This window comes from Astatotilapia calliptera, chromosome 15, assembly GCF_900246225.1.
Source record: "Astatotilapia calliptera chromosome 15, fAstCal1.2, whole genome shotgun sequence".
In the NCBI taxonomy this organism is placed as follows: domain Eukaryota; kingdom Metazoa; phylum Chordata; class Actinopteri; order Cichliformes; family Cichlidae; genus Astatotilapia; species Astatotilapia calliptera.
The window spans coordinates 32,376,835-32,396,160 of NC_039316.1; the positions used below are offsets into that span (position 1 = coordinate 32,376,835).

At 41.2% G+C, this 19,326-nt stretch overlaps 1 protein-coding gene across 4 annotated transcripts in view; it reads right to left on the minus strand.

Moving 5' to 3' along the window:
- Nucleotides 1-19,326, minus strand: part of large1 (LARGE xylosyl- and glucuronyltransferase 1) — a 63,915-nt gene that overhangs the window by 30,326 nt on the left and 14,263 nt on the right. For 3 of the 4 annotated variants that reach the window (XM_026194304.1, XM_026194303.1, XM_026194306.1), the window contains 3 exons: nucleotides 15,147-15,333; nucleotides 11,497-11,795; nucleotides 5,868-5,950 (listed from right to left, as the gene is read on the minus strand). In XM_026194304.1, coding sequence (XP_026050089.1) covers nucleotides 5,868-5,950; nucleotides 11,497-11,795; nucleotides 15,147-15,252 — 488 coding nt within the window. In that variant the 5' untranslated portion in view covers nucleotides 15,253-15,333. The remainder of the gene's footprint in view (nucleotides 1-5,867; nucleotides 5,951-11,496; nucleotides 11,796-15,146; nucleotides 15,334-19,326) is intronic. The other variant, XM_026194307.1, reaches the window with a different exon arrangement.

Here is a 19,326-nt window from a genome sequence, read left to right on the forward strand (position 1 = left end):
GAAACAGTTTTACAGTGGCTGTTGAGACCATGACTTGCTTGCTGTTCTGCAGCTAGAACTTAAGAATCAAGAACCCCCATCACTTGCTGAGCTTTTGTGGCTGCTGCGTACTGCAGAACATAGGCAAGAAACAGAAAGTAGTTGAATAAAACTGCACCTCTGTACTACAAAACTGAAGGTTGTCTCCCATAGACAGAATGTTCAGCAAGTGAAATACAGGCTGAATCTGCATCAAGCGACATCAGCAGGTTAAAAAAAATCTGAAAAAGCTGACCTGAAAAGCCAATTGATTTCCCTCATGGAACAAATGAAAACCACAGCTTCTAAGAAAGAACAGATACAGAAAGATGAAACTAAAAAAACCTGACCATGCAAAGACCAAACCAGGGCCCTCTTACACAGTACCTCTACTTTAAAGCAAAAACTGTGGTAGTGTTTTCATTGTGGAGAGGATGGTCACATTGTGGCCACGTGTGAGTCAGATTCAACTCATGCCTTGGTAGCTGCAAAAAAGAAGGAACTAAGAATTGTCAGCAGTTATGGGAACGCCAGCAAAGGAACACACCTTCATTAAACTGAAGACATTCCCTGTTGTGAGACAGATGGGAAATGCTACGGGTCAAACACATATGACTGATAAGAAGCCTAAAGTGACCGCTAAGAAGTGTGTGATATTAACATTGCATGCTGAGCGAGGTAATTTCAAATTACCCAAAGGTTTGATAGGGGTAAAAACTACAGCACAGGTTCAAATGGAGGGCAATTGTGATAGCTGCATAATGGATACAGGCTCCCAGGTTACCACAGTTCCCGAGTCTTTTTACAATCAGAACATGCCACAACATGAGATCAGAGCAATCCTTGAGCTTTTGGAGGTTAAAGAAGCCAATGGCTAATCTATGCATTATCTAGGCTACATTGAGATTAATGTTGTATTCCCCAAGGACTTTTTGGGTGCTGAGGTTGAAGTTCTCACACTTGCATTAGTGGTTCTAGATGACTTGACTTTGGGAGATCAGGTAAAACACTGCGTAAGCTGTCTGATGAGATTCCATTTAAGCACAGTAAAGCTGTCCAAAAGCATTTGCAAGAACAGCCAGGTGTAATCAGGGAGTCCACGTCACCATTCTCTTCGCCCATAGTGGTGGTGAGGAAAAAGAATGGGAACATGTGTCTCTGTGTTGATTACAGGAAACTCAATTTGCAGACAGTGAAAGATGCTTACGCGCTCCCGAATTTGGAGGAGACCTTCTCCACGCTGAGTGAGTCCCAGTGGTTCTCTGTCCTCGACTTAAAATCTGGCTGGCCATCCCTCCCTAGTTCTGCTGGGGGTTTCTTCCTGTTAAAAGGGAGTTTTTCCTTCCCACTGTCGCCAAAGTCCTTGCTCATAGGGGGTCATATGATTGTTGGGTTTTTCTCTGTATGTATTATTGTAGGGTCTACCTTAAAATACAAAGGATCTTGAGGTGACTGTTGTTGGTGATTTGGCGCTGTATAAATAAAATTGAATTGAAATTAAATCAATACCGATCCTATCACTATGGGACTTGGTACTGCCTTGTATCAGGAGCAGGAGGGTCAGATAAGAGTCACAGCATATGCTAGCAGGGTTTTGTGTAAGCGTGAGTCTCATTACCATGCCCACAAATTAGAGTTTTTAGCCCGAAAGTGGGCAGTTACGAAAAAACTTTGTGATTACCTTTATGGTAGCCAGTTCAGTGACAGTAGTCCTTTAATACACAACAAAAATATAAACGCAACACCTTTGTTACTGCTCCCATTCCCCATGGGATGGACGTAGAGACCTAAAATTCATTCCAGATACACAATATAACCATCCCTCCCAAACAGTGGTCACAAATCAGTCCAAATGTGTGGTAGTGGGCACATCTGCTATATTGAGATAATCCATCCCACCTCACAGGTGTGCCACATCAGGATGCTGATCTGACATCATGAGTAGTGCACAGGTGTACCTCAGACTGCCCACAACAAAAGGCCACCCTGGAATGTGCAGTTTTTTGCGCTATTGGGGGTCTGGGGACCCAGAACCGGTCAGTATCTGGTGTGACCACCATTTGCCTCATGCAGTGCAACACATCGTCGCATGGAGTCTATCAGATTGTCAATTGTGGCCTGTGGAATGTTGGTCCACTCCACTTCAATGGCTGTGCGAGGTTGTTGGATATTCGTGGGAACTGGTACACGCTGTCGTATACGCCGGTCAAGCACATCCCGAACATGCTCAATGGGTGACATGTCCGGTGAGTATGCTGGCCATGCAAGAACTGGAACATTCTCAGCTGCCATCTGCCCTGAACAATGTGAACCATGATTCATCCGTGAAGCGCACACCTCTCCAACGTGCCAGACGCCATCGAATGTGAGCATTTGCCCACACAAGTCTGTTACGCCGACGAGCTGGAGTCAGGTCAAGACCCCGATGAGGACGACGGGCATGCAGTTGAGCGTCCCTGAGATGGTTTCTGACAGTTTGTGCAGAAATTGTTTGGTTGTGCAAACCAATTGTTCCAGCAGCTGTCTGGGTGGCTGGTCTCAGACGATCTTGGAGGTGAACCTGCTGGATGTGGAGGTCCTGGGCTGGTGTGGTTACACGAGGTCTGCGGTTGTGAGGCCGGTTGGATGTGCTGCCATATTCTCTGAAACGCCTGTGGAGACGGCTTATGGTTGAGAAATGAACATTCAATGCACGGGCGACAGATCTGGTTGACATTCCTGCTGTCAGCATGCCAATTGCACGCTCCCTCATTGCTTGTGGCATCTGTGGCATTTTGCTGTGAGACAAAACTGCACATTCCAGGGTGGCCTTTTGTTGTGGGCAGTCTGAGGTACACCTGTGCACTACTCATGATGTCAGATCAGCATCCTGATGTGGCACACCTGTGAGGTGGGATGGATTATCTCAATATAGCAGATGTGCCCACTACCACACATTTGGACTGATTTGTGACCACTGTTTGGGAGGGATGGTTATATTGTGTATCTGGGATGAATTTTAGGTCTCTACGTCCATCCCATGGGGAATGGGAGCAGTAACAAAGGTGTTGCGTTTATATTTTTGTTGAGTGTATATGCAGTGAGCTATCGTTGGCTAGCAGCACTTTCTATGTTTAACTTTTAGCTTCAGTGCAGAGCTGGAAAGCTGAATTCTGATGCAGATGGTCTTTCAATGTGACCACATCGAAAACTGCTCAATGACACTGTTTCACAAAAAAGAGCAGGAACGTACATTCAGTGAACAGTGGTTCACTGAAACAGATCTGTCTGGTCAAGGAATCACAGTTGGCCCAGATGTGGTACCAGCTATCTGTGAGAAGCATCTCCTTGGCTGTAATCCAAGTGAAAACACAGACGTGGAGTGTGCGTTCACCCTAGTACACTCAGCCTTGTCTGTAGCTGCTATACCAGATGAGTTTGTAAATGAAGATCAGTGTGATGATTTACTAGTTATTCCCCACATGCCAGTAAAGCAGCTAAGAGCCAATCAACAAGCTGACCCATGTTTGAGGGAAACCATAGCTCAACTTGAGACTGGGAACAAGGTTTAACCCAACTTTAGAAAGCAACTGCCTGATATCCCCTTGCTAATTAGACAATTCAGTCTTCTTGAGCTACACAATCAAATACTGTACCGGACACATCAAGTTGTTGATTCTGTAACCTGACACACTGTTCTTCCGGAACAGTTTCGAGATGCAGTCCTCCAGAGTCTCCATGATGATATGGGAGGCTTACGCATTGTACATACTCTCAACCTCGGTGAGAACAAGATTTTACTGGCCAAGCAGATGTTGAGGGAAAGATTTTGAGAGAAAAGATTAAAACCTGTTAACACTGTGTTCTGAGAAAGTTCCTTCCTGAAAGCGCTGCTCCTTTGAGCCTATCATGTTCAAAGGACCAAAAGAGCCTGAGTAATATTAAGGACATTTTTGTACTTACAGACCAGTTTATTAAGTAAGCCATTGCAATCCCAACACCAAACCAGAAAGCTCAAACAGCCAATTGTCTGTGGGGTAATTTCATTGTCCGCTATGGGATTCTTGAACATTTGCACAGTAACCAAGGGCCTGACTTTGAATCACACATCATCAAAGAACTTTGCAAAATCATGGGTGTTCACAAAATACATACCACACCCTACCACCCTACCAGTGGAAACACTGTGGACTGTTTTAATAGGACTTTGCTGAACATGTTTGGCACATTGGAAAACAAAGGCAAATCACAGTGGCATAGCTATTCGAAACTGTCGGTCCATCCGTACAATTGTACAAAGAATGATGTAACAGGATTCTCATCTTATGAATTAATGTGTGGTTGTCAAACCAGATTGTCTGTTTTAGTGCATGCTGTCTGCCTGAGAGGGAAATATAAACTTGCTGAGTGGGAGTCAGATGTTTATGTTGCGGTAAAACAAGATAGAGATCTCCCAATTTACACCATAAAACCTGAGAACAAAGAAGCTTCTTGGCGAACTGTTCATCAAGTTCTCTTACTCCCGTGTGGCTTCATCACACCAACTGGGGAGAAGCCTGTTACGACAAAATTCAAGCACAAGCCAATAACGCGGTTATCAGCTAAATAGTATGATGAGACTGAGCCTTCTGAGACAGAGGAGGATACCATCCGGCTTCATGAGAGGCTTCCCAAAGAAACCACCCAATTCACCACAATATATGAGGTTCCTAAATCATACTTTGATAGAGCTGATAGTGAGATAGTGCAGCCAAGTTTAACTGAAGACTGCTTAGGCGTCGATGACACAGTGATCAGAGAAAACTTGTTTCATGATAATCCAGAGACCACTGTAGAGTGAAAAACACTTGACTGCTGATGCTCCCGAAAATGAAAGTGACTTAGCAGACATGTCCACTTTCTAGGGAGACGTTCTCCGAAGTGGAGAAGACTCTAACATTGACCCTAAGGCCATTAACAACAAAGATTCACAGCAAAGTGTGGAAGGTTAAAAAAAATGGACACTATTAGGCATTCAGTCAGAAGCAGACTTCAACCAGAAAGACTGCAGCACACCCACTTGGGAAACCCACTGATATCTATTGTGCAATATTTATTCCAAGGCTTAAGCTTAGCTTAGCTTAACAGAGCAAAGTTTCAAAAACTCACCAGGGGCTATTCCCTCAAGTGGTGAAGTCACAGCCATTTCTGATGCAAAGTGACTTGCATTACTTTAGGAGAACAAAACTAACTCTGGTTTCATGACTGGTGAAATGTAGAAACATTTTGAACTTGTCATTTGTACAATACAATAAAAACAGAACTTGAATTTAAAACTAATTTTGTTCATGCTTCATTCCTCAAGCAGAAATGTTTATAGATATTTGTCAGTTAACTATGGTTAATGTGCATTTGAAGTAACTCTGACCTCGCTCTTAGGTCAGATTTTTTGATTTGGAGATCAAAGGACTCAAAGTCCCCAGAGAACTTCGAATTTTAGACCTTCTGGAAATCCACAGAAGGAGAATGATCTTCCATTGCAATGGATGTCGTGCCACAGCCCATATGGAACTCAATCTTGCAGTCCGATTGCCTGAATTGGGTTAGGGTTAGGACAAACTGTGCAAACCGTACATCAATCGTTAGACCGATTTCACACCAATAAACTGCTGAGATCACCTGACAGGCCTGAACTGGATAACACTGATAACTAAAAGGCCCGGGTCTTACTTTGGTATCTAGTCTACTCTATCAGAATACATCAATTTGTTGGAAAACATTATTATAAACTAATCAGTGTGTATATATGAGTACACAAAAAGAAAAAGAAAAAAAGATTTATACTCCACCAAGTCTGTTATTTTAAGAGAAGGAGAAAAGATTTGCTGTACCTGTGGAAGAGGACAGATTTAACCAGCGTCACCACATCTCGACTTGCGTTGTAACCTGCACATACAATGGCCACATGGATGGTCTGAGGAGAAAATGACAAAGCGATTAAGAAGGAGAGATGTGCACAGCACAAGGAACAAAGTATAACTGTGAATTGGCTTAGTAAAAGAAAAAGAAAACAGTGATTGTGTGTTGGAGCATTCATTAACTCATTCCACCTCAATCCAAAGGGCAATTATAGTAACTGTCAAACAAAAGTTCTCAAACGTGTATAAAACTCAACTGTAAGATGAAGCTTTGTAAAATCGAATGAATTTTTAATGAGAAGATTGAGGAAATAGATTTGATAATACTTTTATGATACTATACTATATACTCATATGATAATATCTTCATACATTTAGAGCAGATATTCTAATAATTCTCAAATATGTTGATTTCACAACATATAGTTGAACAGATGGCTGGAAGTTCTCCTTTATGATATTTTGGTAGACGGCAGAATTCATGGTTCCATTTACCACAGCAAGTCTTCCAGGCTCTGCAAAAGCAAAACAGCCTCAGACCTTCACACTACCACCCCCATATTTTACTGTTGCTATGACACTCCTTTTCTGAAATGCTGTATCACTTTTATGCCAGATGTAATGGGACACACAACTTCCAAAAAGTTCAATTTTTGTCTCATCAGTTTATATTTTCACAAGAATCTTGGGGTTCATCAAGATGTTTTCTGGCAAAACTTAGATGAGCCTTTATGCTCCTTTTGCTCAGCAGGGGGTTTCATGTTGGAACTTTGCCATGCAGGCCATTTTTGTCCAGTCTCTTTTTTATGGTGGAGTCATGAACATTGACCTTAATTGAGGCAATTGAGGCCTGCAGTTCTTTCAATGTTGTTCTGGCTCTTTTGCGACCTCTTGGATAAGTCGTCTCTTGGATGAGTGGGGTAATTTTGGTTGGCTGGCCACTCCTGGGAAGGTCTTTACATCGCAATAAAAAGCCCATTGAAACAACTGCTGCTGTGATTTGGTGCTATATAAGTAAAATTAGAATCAGAATCAATCAGAATCAGCATACATTATTAATCCCTAAGGAAATTGTATGGTTATGGTTGCTCCCTGTAATGGCCAAACCCGTGGCCACACTCTAAAGTCGGTAACTTTTGTATTTTCATTCTTCATTTGAACATAGTAATGAAGAAGACATTTTAGTTGCCAATAACTTCATTGATTGGTTTGGATACATTTGTTCTATTTGTAAGCGCGCACATTTAGTTTACTTATGTATTCATACTACTTCATTTCTTTGCTTTCTGACTAACCTTTGTCTTTTTATTTCTTACCTGCCATCATCCCTGGGAGTTGCTGGACAAAAGATGGTAGCTAGGGTTTGAAACCATTAAATATGAAGGAAGATAATTGGACCACACCACCACTTCCTGCTGAAGGGGGGAATGTGTGTTTTCTTTACTTTAAAAACAAAGTATTTGTATTTAATTAAATATTTGAGTTTAGGGTTTAATGGGTTTTTTTGATTTTCTTCTTTAGTGTTTAGTTTATTAACAAACTAGATTGTACTGCATCGGTTGTGATTTATGATTGTGTTTTGTTTGTTACCCCTCATGTGTCACAATGGTCTGATCAGCCATTATACAGTGGGGCAAAAAAGTATTTAGTCAGCCACCGATTGTGCAAGTTCCCCCACCTAAAATGATGACAGAGGTCAGTAATTTGCACCAGAGGTACACTTCAACTGTGAGAGACAGAATGTGAAAAAAAAAAATCCATGAATCCACATGGTAGGATTTGTAAAGAATTTATTCGTAAATCAGGGTGGAAAATAAGTATTTGGTCAATAACAAAAATACAACTCAATACTTTGTAACATAACCTTTGTTGGCAATAACAGAGGTCAAACGTTTACTATAGGTCTTTACCAGGTTTTCACACATAGTAGCTGGTATTTTGGCCCATTCCTCCATGCAGATCTTCTCGAGAGCAGTGATGTTTTGGGGCTGTCGCCGAGCAACACGGACTTTCAACTCCCGCCACAGATTTTCTATGGGGTTGAGGTCTGGAGACTGGCTAGGCCACTCCAGGACTTTCAAATGCTTCTTACGGAGCCACTCCTTTGTTGCCCGGGCGGTGTGTTTTGGATCATTGTCATGTTGGAAGACCCAGCCTCGTTTCATCTTCAAAGTTCTCACTGATGGAAGGAGGTTTTGGCTCAAAATCTCACGATACATGGCCCCATTCATTCTGTCCTTAACACGGATCAGTCGTCCTGTCCCCTTGGCAGAAAAACAGCCCCATAGCATGATGTTTCCACCCCCATGCTTCACAGTAGGTATGGTGTTCTTGGGATGCAACTCAGTATTCTTCTTCCTCCAAACACGACGAGTTGAGTTTATACCAAAAAGTTCTACTTTGGTTTCATCTGACCACATGACATTCCCCCAATCCTCTGCTGTATCATCCATGTGCTCTCTGGCAAACTTCAGACGGGCCTGGACATGCACTGGCTTCAGCAGCGGAACACGTCTGGCACTGCGGGATTTGATTCCCTGCCGTTGTAGTGTGTTACTGATGGTGACCTTTGTTACTTTGGTCCCAGCTCTCTGCAGGTCATTCACCAGGTCCCCCCGTGTGGTTCTGGGATCTTTGCTCACCGTTCTCATGATCATTTTGACCCCACGGGATGAGATCTTGCGTGGAGCCCCAGATCGAGGGAGATTATCAGTGGTCTTGTATGTCTTCCATTTTCTGATGATTGCTCCCACAGTTGATTTTTTCACACCAAGCTGCTTGCCTATTGTAGATTCACTCTTCCCAGTCTGGTGCAGGTCTACAATACTTTTCCTGGTGTCCTTCGAAAGCTCTTTGGTCTTGGCCATGGCGGAGTTTGGAGTCTGACTGTTTGAGGCTGTGGACAGGTGTCTTTTATACAGATGATGAGTTCAAACAGGTGCCATTCATACAGGTAACGAGTGGGGGACAGAAAAGCTTCTTACAGAAGATGTTACAGGTCTGTGAGAGCCAGAGATTTTCCTTGTTTGAGGTGACCAAATACTTATTTTCCACCCTGATTTACGAATAAATTCTTTACAAATCCTACCATGTGGATTCATGGATTTTTTTTTCACATTCTGTCTCTCACAGTTGAAGTGTACCTCTGGTGCAAATTACTGACCTCTGTCATCATTTTAAGTGGGGGAACTTGCACAATCGGTGGCTGACTAAATACTTTTTTGCCCCACTGTATATACCCTTGTATGTCATTTCATGTTTTAGGTCAATTATGTATGTTTGAGCAGTCATTTGGTTTGTTAAGTTTGCAGTCTGTGCCTAAGTTCAGTTTTGTTTCTTTGACCTCTTTTATGAGCTCAACATTTATTAGTCTTGTAAATATAATTTTGGGGGTTAAATAAATGGAAACTATATTTTTCTAATAATTCCTGGGACGACTCCTGTTTTTTCAACTCGGTCTATCACACTCCCAGACAATAAGGACAGTAACTGAACTAAATTAAATAATACATCATATTACAGAGTTGCAAAATATAACAAATAGATCTTGTCTATATATAAATAGGTCAATTATAAATATACAGAATATTACAGAGATTAAATTGTACTCTAAACTTAAAAACTTTATTTTCACTGTAGAGGATGTGTAAATATTTGTGCTGTCAGCATTAACCTCGTTAAAATGACGTTACCGTTAGCGTTGTTAACGCGTTGACCCTGTGCAGCCCCACGCACAGAGTGATCCGCGTTAACTCGCTAAAGGAGATTTGCCGCGTTAATGCAGTTATTGTATTAACGTCATTTTAACGAGATTAACGCTGACAGCACTAGTAAATATTAAGGGTGTAACTATTAAACTGTACAGTGCATTAGATGGAGGAGTTGTACAGAGAAATAAGCATTGTCTGAGAAATGTTAAAAGACTAGCTGCCCCAGAAAATAGAAACGACTCTGGCCCTTCCTGCACAGTGTAGTGGTCTCTTTAATCCAATCCAGTTTATTATCACCGAGGTATTTATAGTCCTACACAATGTTCACATCAACTGCATGGACTGAAACAGAGTCGCAGTTTTCCTGGTCCTGCTAACATCCACAATTGGTCCTTTGTGGTGTCCCTGTGTTGCTGATCACCTTGCCATACACAAATGTTGAAGACGCACATATTGTGGTCATTCATTTAGGTAATTAACAATCCTGGACACAAAAGAGGCATCCACCTGCATCGCTATCGGCTTATCACCCAAGAGGGTTGGTCTGATAGTTCTGAATGGACTGGAAAAGGGGATCCTGATGTGACCTGACAGTAGGTCGAGCTGGTCAAAGACGAGTCTTTCCAGGGTCTTCATGATTTGGGATGTCAGAGCCAAAGGTCTGTAACCCTGGGGGCCACTGGGACATGGTGTCTGTGGTACCGGAATGATGTCTTCCACAGCACCAGGATCCTCTGCCGACTCTGACTCATTTATGAAAGACTCCACAACACTGGAGGGCACAGGCCTTGAGGACACGAGGACTCACCCCGTCTGGTCCAACAGACTTGTCTAAGGGGAGTCTTCTCATTTGTCTCTGAACCTGGCTGAAAGTCCTCTTCTTGTCATTGAGGTGAGCTTTTATGATTTGAAGCCTATTTTTTAGCAATATCTTATTTAGCAGTTTAGTAGAGAATATAAATAAAAAAATTAATTAAAAACAGTTCAAACAAGAAACAGACAAATATGTCGGCTGCCAGACCATGAGAAAGTTCAACAAGAAGAAAAGGTACAGAAACAGAGGTTATAGTCACAGTAGGAACCCTCGGATAAACAAATGAATTAGCAAATCACTCTACAGAAAAAGCTGACATAAAATGAGTTGACATAAAGTGCTCTTATAAGCGCAGATTGATGTTACACTCAGCCAATAAAGGCCACCACATCCTCCCAAATTTGTCTCTAGTACCAACTGTATTTAGTTGAAGCTTTTTCAGTTGTAGAACAGACATCTCATTGAGCCAGTGTTCAAAACTTGGTTGGGTAGCTGACTTCCAAGTCAGTAGGATGAGTTTATTTGCCACCTCCATCCCAAGGTGCACAGCCATCTGAATATAGAGCGCCAGCTGATGTGACTCGGAGGAGCATCTAAATATTGCCAGATTTTGATTTGCAATGTTATTGCAATGTTACAGAAAAATTATCCAGAAAACCACTGAAACACTGCAGACCAGAATGCGGTTAAGAGTGGGGCAAAACCAGAATAGGTGGGCAAAAGACCCCTCACCCAATTGGCTTCTGTCACATACAAAGGATATTGAGGGAAATATGTGATTCAGCATAACTGATTTGAGGGCTCTTGAATCTGTGGATCACAGTACGTTATGATTCATGGCAGGACACTGATACTGTGTCAAACACAACATGGATATATTAAAGCTTACATTACCAAGCCACGTCACAGAGTCATATCTCGTTGAGGAGGCCAGCAATTAACTAGAAGAGTAGGCTAAAATATGCCTAAAGGCATCCTGTAGAAGCAGAAACTTTGAATGGTCTATTGTGGGTAGAACACTGTAGTATTAGAAAACCTGCTTGTGGAACCTGCTAGGACAAAATTAAACATATCTCACCTCGCACTTATCCACCACTGGGTGTCGGACACAGTCTGAGCTATTACCCACTGTAACAGCTTTCTGGCTCTCATTGTCACCTGTGCCTTCCTCTGAATGTGTTCGGCTTTGGTTGCCACGGTGATTATTGCTCGGAAGCTGTGCAGATGGGCTCCTAGGTGGACGGCTAAGTTCTCGGCGCAGCGCCCGGTTCTCTTCCTCCACCACCCGAACCCGCAACTCTAAGGCCTGTCGTTCACCGGCTCCGCCCACCGGGGTGGATGACAGGGCTTCCAATGGAGAAAGAGGGAGGGGCTTCACTGTGGAATTATAACAGGGAGAAACTGATTTAACATGATTAAGAACATCAGTGTCAGTGGCCAATATATATGAAGTTGAATACTAATAGAAAAACCCACACTGACCAGCCCCAGTGTGGGTTTTCTATACAGAGAAACCACTGATATGAAACGTCACTGCACAAAAACAAATCTAAATTGAAGCAGGTAAGTAGCTTGTCCAAAAAGAGGTGCGTCAAGTGTATAAGGCTAGAGCTACAGCTATTATTTATTCCTATCCATGGCTCATACCCATGGACACATCTTATTAATCTGGAATGGTACAACAGAAACATATAGTGCTGTGCTGCATAGTGCAGTTTTAGGCTTGATTCAGGAGTGGTACGACCATCTTCATTCTTCAGCACAACCTGAACTTTGTTGGAAAACTTTCTTTCATTTCTGAGGATTTTTTATGAGTCTGTGTGGCCAGTACCATTCTCTATGCTGTTGCTCGCTGGAGCAGCTGGTTGAGGCTCTCAGACGCCAAAAGACTCAATACACTGAACCTCAAGACCAGTAATGCTGTGGGGATGGAGCTCCCTTAAGGTGGTGTCAGAGGGGCGGATGTTGTCCAAGACAAGGACAATGCTGGACAATACCTCCCACCCACTCCATTACCTGGTGGCCAGTCACAGGAGCATGTTCAGTGAGAGACTGAGATTACCCATAATGCACCACTGAACAACACAGGAAATCATTCCTCGCTGTGGCCATCTCCCTGTACAACTCCTCCATCTAATGTACAATACCGTAGTTAGCTGCACCCTTTTGCACATCCTCTACAGTGAAAACAACAAATAACAAAGTTTTTCAGGTTAAATTACAATGTCGGTCACAAATAGTTCTCCAGGCTTCTTTTAAAGCTCTTCTTTGGATGTTTCTGTCTTTTCTTCCATTCTCTGTCAAGATGATCCCACACTGCTTCAACAATGTTGAAGTCTGCATTCTCAGGAGGCCAGTGAGCAGCAGATCAAATTATAAATGGTTTTAAGTGCACATTCAGACCTGTGAGACTCATTTAAAAATCAGACATTGAGCCATGGCTCTGTGCTACATGAAGACATTACTGCATCTCTGCCAGTCAAGGGCACTTTGTATATAGTTTATTAATTAATAACTGACATATGAAATGTTCTCACAGGCCACATTGTATCGCGTGCCAGATGTGGCCCATGGGCTGCATTTTTGACACCCCTGTCTTAATATTTTTTCCCCCAATTTGTATATTTATACATTTTATATTTTTGAATACTGTTCATATGTAGTGCTGTAGAAACTGCCCCCCCTTTCCCCACATGTCTGCACTGAGTAGGAGATCCTCTTTATCTCATTGTACATCTGTATAGTCACAATAAAAGGCATTCGACTTCTAATATGATTAACTTCCCAGAATGGAATTGTAAAGGAATGAAATACTTGGAACATATATTTATTATATTATATATTATTCTTATTATATATATTTATTCCATCTCACAAAATAGATATACAGTATGTGATTAACAAGATTAGATTTTTAGAATAACAACAAATTAAATCTATAGTAAAAAAGAAATTTAAACCTAATAAAGTTGAATTACAAACATTAGTCAGTTTAGGATTTCAGCTTAGACCAAAACTTCTGGTCTCAGATTTGCTTAAAAACCTTTAAAAATTGATTAGAAATCTATTTATTTTAAAAACTTTTTAGGGGCTTCTTTACAGTTTACTTTATTTCTATGGCGTGTTACATTTTCCTTTTAAATTGCTTACCACTACTTGTTTTGTCTTATTACATTTTGCTTATCAGCTTAAGAGTCACCTGTGAAGAATTGTACCAACCTGCATAAAAGCGTCTTTAAAAATAAACATTGATGTATGTAAAACATGATGTATGTAAGACATTTTAAAGAGCCACATAACTGCTGGATTCATGCTTTGTTCACAAACCAGTTCAAATGGGATCAGTCCAAGGATCATAGTTTCAAAATGTATAAAACGCATTGCTTTGGCAATATTATGAATATGATCAAGCCAATAAAACAAATAAAATGAACTGAACTGAGAGGTAGTGATAGAGTCAAAATGTAAAACTGAATTTGAGCCAGTAGTAGCACATCGGTCCTGTCTCACACATCCAGGCTTAACCTGCAGCCAGGCCCTGTCACAGCTTATCACACTCCCAGGAACTGCATCCCACCACCAGGAATTACTGCCAAATCTAATAATTACTTTGCAGACCTTGGTGACTATTCCATTATGGGAGTGTATACACATATACGCTCTCCAGTGACTGTGACCCCAAGTCAAAATTGCCAATTTAATCATAATTAATAATGGCACTACTGCAGCATTTCAATCCTGTGAGTCAAAGTGATTAAAATGGCTCCAAGAACTTTTGGACATTATTGTCTGGAGGAAGTAATCAACTTTAGACAGGCCTCAGTAATTCATTAACATACCACCTCAGGAAGAAAGTTGGGAGAGAAAGGTCACTTTGTCTACAGGAAATTTGTATCTTCACACTTTCTGGGATAAGCCTCGGGCTTTAATATTAAGGCATGACATGCACTGAAAAGTATGACAGTACTGTTCCTTATTTTAATCCCAGCAACCTAAACTTTTATCTTTACTATGGATGGCTGTAGCTAAGGGGGTAGAGCAGGTTGGTGGTTTGATCCCTGGCTGCTCCAGTCTTCATGCCAAATATCCTTGGGCAAGACACTAACCTAGAGTTGCCCTATGATGCATTAAATGTATGTGACTGTTCGATAGAAAAAAATATAGAAACACTGCTTGTATAAATGGGCGAATGAGGCAAGTCGTATAAAAGCAATTTAAGTGCTCAGATTAGAAAAGGACTATATGAGAACCAGTCCAGCATTTTGTTAACATTTAATCAGCTCAAACAGATTTTTCAAAATAGGTAATATTTATCTGTAATATTTAAAAACTTAACGATGTGTTAAATTTAGAAAAGAATAAAGTCAAAAATAAAATGTTGAAAAAAAAACAACCTTTTATCATGAATTTTTTAATTTTAAAACAGTTAGAACAGGAGAAAGTTTCCCAGTCTTGCATCACTTTTTTTAAAAATCCTGTCCTGTCTGGTAGCTTTTGCAATCAGAATTATGATCTGAATGTGATAATGTACCAAACACAGTTTGCTTTTCCAAGAAGAACTCTATAGGCTCTTCTTGTTCTTGTTTTATGTGTTTGTGTATTCATTTCTAATTAGTGTTTTCATTATTGTTAGACTGTTTCAAAATGGTCAAAAAACCCCCACAGAAACCTAAATAATTTAAAGCCATAAAAGTTGCAAACAACTGTGCCAATACTTATTGTCCTTACCTTGAAAGCTCCCGACTGACAGGTAAAGCCACGTAAGTGCTGGGATGAAGAGCAGGGCGAGGGAGGCCACCAGGAACTTCCGGCGCCCGCGACACATTCCCAGCATCCTCTGGACCAAAGCAGATAGAAAGAGAGGTAAAGTGACCTCTATGTAGGTAGGAGCTGCTGTCCAGGCTGAGTCATAGCACTGAGGGAGAGGAGAGACCAGGACAAAAAAAAAAAAAAAAAAAAAAAAAAAAAAAGAGGTTAGAGAAGAAGCACACATTTCACAGTCTACATAGATTGATTATTATAATGATTATTTTTTGATTCCTGACGCTGATGATGTTTGAGCAGGTTTACTCATTCAGCTTCAGAAGAAGGTGACATACGCGACAACTAAGGAATTTCTAGATAACATGGACTCTTGGAGAAGATAGGACACCCTAAAAGCCATGCAATCTGCTCCGTTAGAATTTCATCCAAGTGTGTATGATACACAAATGCCACTTGGTGGAGATGTGACATCTGCATACTAAATTTTAAATGAGCGAAGAATGCGTGGTGGCCTGTCACTTTCCTCCTTACATGCTGCAACGTTTACTTACAGCACCAAAGCTATATTGTGTAGGATGAGGAACAGGTAAAAATCTGGGTTAGAATACCCAACCTGTTCCCAAGCAAACAAATGGTTCTGACCAAGCCTGCAGTATATGACTGCCTGAGAGTAGAAGTCAATCATGACAATAATTGGCAATGAAATGTATCATTGCCTTGTTAGGAAGCACAGGTTGTGCAAGTGGCTAACATTTCTACTTTCAATTCAGTTTGGTTCAATTCAATTTATAGCACTACATAATAAAGTGAAAACTGCATCCATTTATTGTATACAATTGCAAATGTCAGATCCAAACATTTAGCTGTTTAGCTGAATATTTTTTGAAAGACTTTTTGACAAAAAACAACAACAACAACAAAAACAAACACAAAACAAGTTAAAATAAAAAACATCAGACAAAATTATTCAGTCAAACTGTTCATCTAAAACTTAAATCACACCTTCAGAAATGAAGTCTGACAACTTTCATGTTATTAAATATCACATAACACATCAGGCAGTCACACACTATGTGGCTTTATGACCTAAAGCAATTTACCACAGTCTGTCCATAACGAACATCGTGTTCAAACATAAGTGTCCATAAGTGCACGTGCCACCAGGACTTGGCTTCATCAGGTGATGGCCACCAGCTCGCACTGGAACTATTCGGGGAAGAGTTTGAAGCAATGGGAATGAGAATCAGCACCGCCAAATCTGAGGCCATTGTCCTCAGCCGGAAGTGGGCGGAGTGCAAGCTCTGGGTCAGGGACAAGTTCCAGCCCCAAGTGGAGGAGTTTAAGTATCTCAGAGTCTTTTTTACAAGTGACAGGAGAAGGGAGCAGGATATTGATAGATGTATTGGTCCTGCGGCTGCAGTAAGGCAGATGCTGTACCGTGGTGAAGAGGAGAGAGCTGAGTGTAAAAGCGCTCAAATTACCGGTCGATCCTCTTCCCTACCCTCACCTATTGTTACAAGCTGTGGGTAGTGAACGAAGGAACGAGACTGTGGATACAAGCGGCAGAAATGGTCTTCCTCCGAAGGGTGGCTGGTCTCTCCCTTAGAGATAGGGTCAGAAGTTTAGCCATCCATGAGGGGCTCTGAGTAGAGGCGCTGCTCCTCCACATCGAAAGGAGATCGTTGAGGGGGTTCGGGCATCTGATAAGGATGCCCCCAGGGCGGCTCCTGGGTGAGGTATTCCAGGCATGTCCCACTGGTAGGAGGCCCCGGGGCAGACCCAGGACACGCAGGAGGGATTATATCTCTCGGCTGGCCTGGGAACGCCTTGGTGTTCCCCCGGACAAGCTGGAGGAGGTGGCTGGGAAGAGGGTACACTAGGTTTCTCTGCTTAGGCTGCTGGCCCCAAGACCCGGTCCAGATAAGCGGAAGAAGATGGATGGATGGTAATTTGACATATTTTAGTTTGATGTAGAGCACAGAGGTTAGAAGTACAATTATATAATATTATTTGAAAAATCCTTTTTCCATTATAACTACATTTGTAGTTAGGGAAGCAATATAGTATCATAGTGTCACCCGGTAAAACGATGTAAAGCAGGCAGAGTTTAAAATGAAAAGTATTACCAAATCTGTTTTTTTTGTCCTTTTTCTTTTTTTTAAACATATGGCCTGAGCAAAGTAAAGAGTGCAGAGTAAAGTGGAGTGGCTGGGGAGACTTAACCAAGTGTCTCCACAAAATTCTGACAGGCAGGCTATGAATCATTTTATTAGGTCCTTAGCATTTGACCCTTGTGTGATAATAACTCCACTAGATCCTGTAATTTACATTACAAATGCTACACTGAAGAAATTTATTACCACATCCAAGTCAGATGTCAGAGGACAGAGTGAACAAATCCAGCTATGCAGGGATCAGCCTCAGAGTCAGAACACTTTAATAATCTATAAGGAAATTATGTGGGGGAAAAGCAGGCAGAAAAAACGCATTGTTTTGAAAAAGCAGGAACACAACACTGGAGAAGGAAAATAGCATACCTCTGTATTTTCCTTCACTTACTAAGAAACAAACAGTGTCTCATTTTTATGGTGGTTTCATTTTGACAGCGAGAGAGAGAATATCAACTAAAAATCCAGAAAAAACTATTGGTTTGCATATAGTAGAGTGAAATAAGTATTTGATCTCCTACAAGAAACTGTGGCTCCAAAGGTTGGCTGTCTCCATGTGGCACACAAATTATAATCAATTAATCTATTTCAGCTACTCTTGATTGCAACTTGTATATGAGTATAAAACACACCTGCCCACAGAATCAGTTTCAAAGCAAGACTGTAGAGCTGTACGAGGCTGGAATGGGCTAGAAGACCATCAGCAAGAAGCTCTGTGAAAATATGACCACCGTTGGTACAATGGAAGACATACGAAATAACCATCAATCACCGCTGGTCTGGAGCTCCATGCAACATCTTGTTCATGGGGTGGAGATAATCTTGAGAAATGTGGTGGATCAGCTCAAAACTACACAAAAGACGCTTGGTAATGATCTGAAACCAGCTGGGTCCACAGTCACCAAGAACATCTTTGATAACATGTTACAATCTTTTGAATCATCTTGTAGGAACCACAAGGTCACCTTGGATCAAGAAATAAACAGGCCAAATTTAAGTTTTTCAGTGAACGTTAGAATGATTAAGAGAAGGCTTGGGAGAACGTGCTGTGGTCACATCAAACTAAAGCCGAGCTCTGTTGGCATGAACATCAACACTGTATTTAGAGGAAGAGAAATGCTTAATATGACCCAAAGAACTCCATCGCCACAATGAAGCACAGAGGTGGAAACAGAGACTGTGGAAACAGTCAGCACTGAACCACATTCAGCACTGGATCAGATAACTTACTTCCCCCATTGTAGATTTACAGGAAGAGACATACACTAATCAGCCACAACACTGAAACCTTGTGCTGTCTAATCACCTATGAGATCCTCAAGTCCAAAAGTACTGTATAGTGTCCTAGGCGTTTAGCACTTAGCAGATCCATGGATTCAGTGTCTTGTACAATAAGACCTCTCTGGGTCGAATTTTCCTAGCAGAGTATTGCAAAGAACCGATTAATGTCATTAAGCTCTTTTGTTTTTTCTTGTTGTGGCTAATTGATTATATGCAGCACTGACAGATAGACATGACATAGATAAGGTCAATGCTTGGGAAACCAAGTTTTGATTGATTGGCTCTTAAATTCTTTAATTCTGTGAGAAGACCAGTTTGCATTACTGCTACAATAAATTACATCTATTTCTTGTCATTATGGTTTATAGTAGAGATCCACCAATTTATCACTTTCTCAATTTGTTGACTATTTCCTAAAATGTGTTTTTAGAGAAACTTTCTCCAACACTCTCCAGCAAAAATTAAAACAACTAATAAGATCACACACGCACAGTCCCCAAAATAGATCTTGCTCTTGAAATGTAATTGGGAATAAGCCTTGATGGGGAGTTTCTCACAGTATCAGAAACTGTGACATATAAAACCTACTCTTTTTTAAGGGTGGAGTTATCACATGACTCAGCATTGTCCACTGTCTATTTTAACTGTATATTTTTTGTACTTTGTTTTGAGAAAACAGAAAAAAAAGAAATATA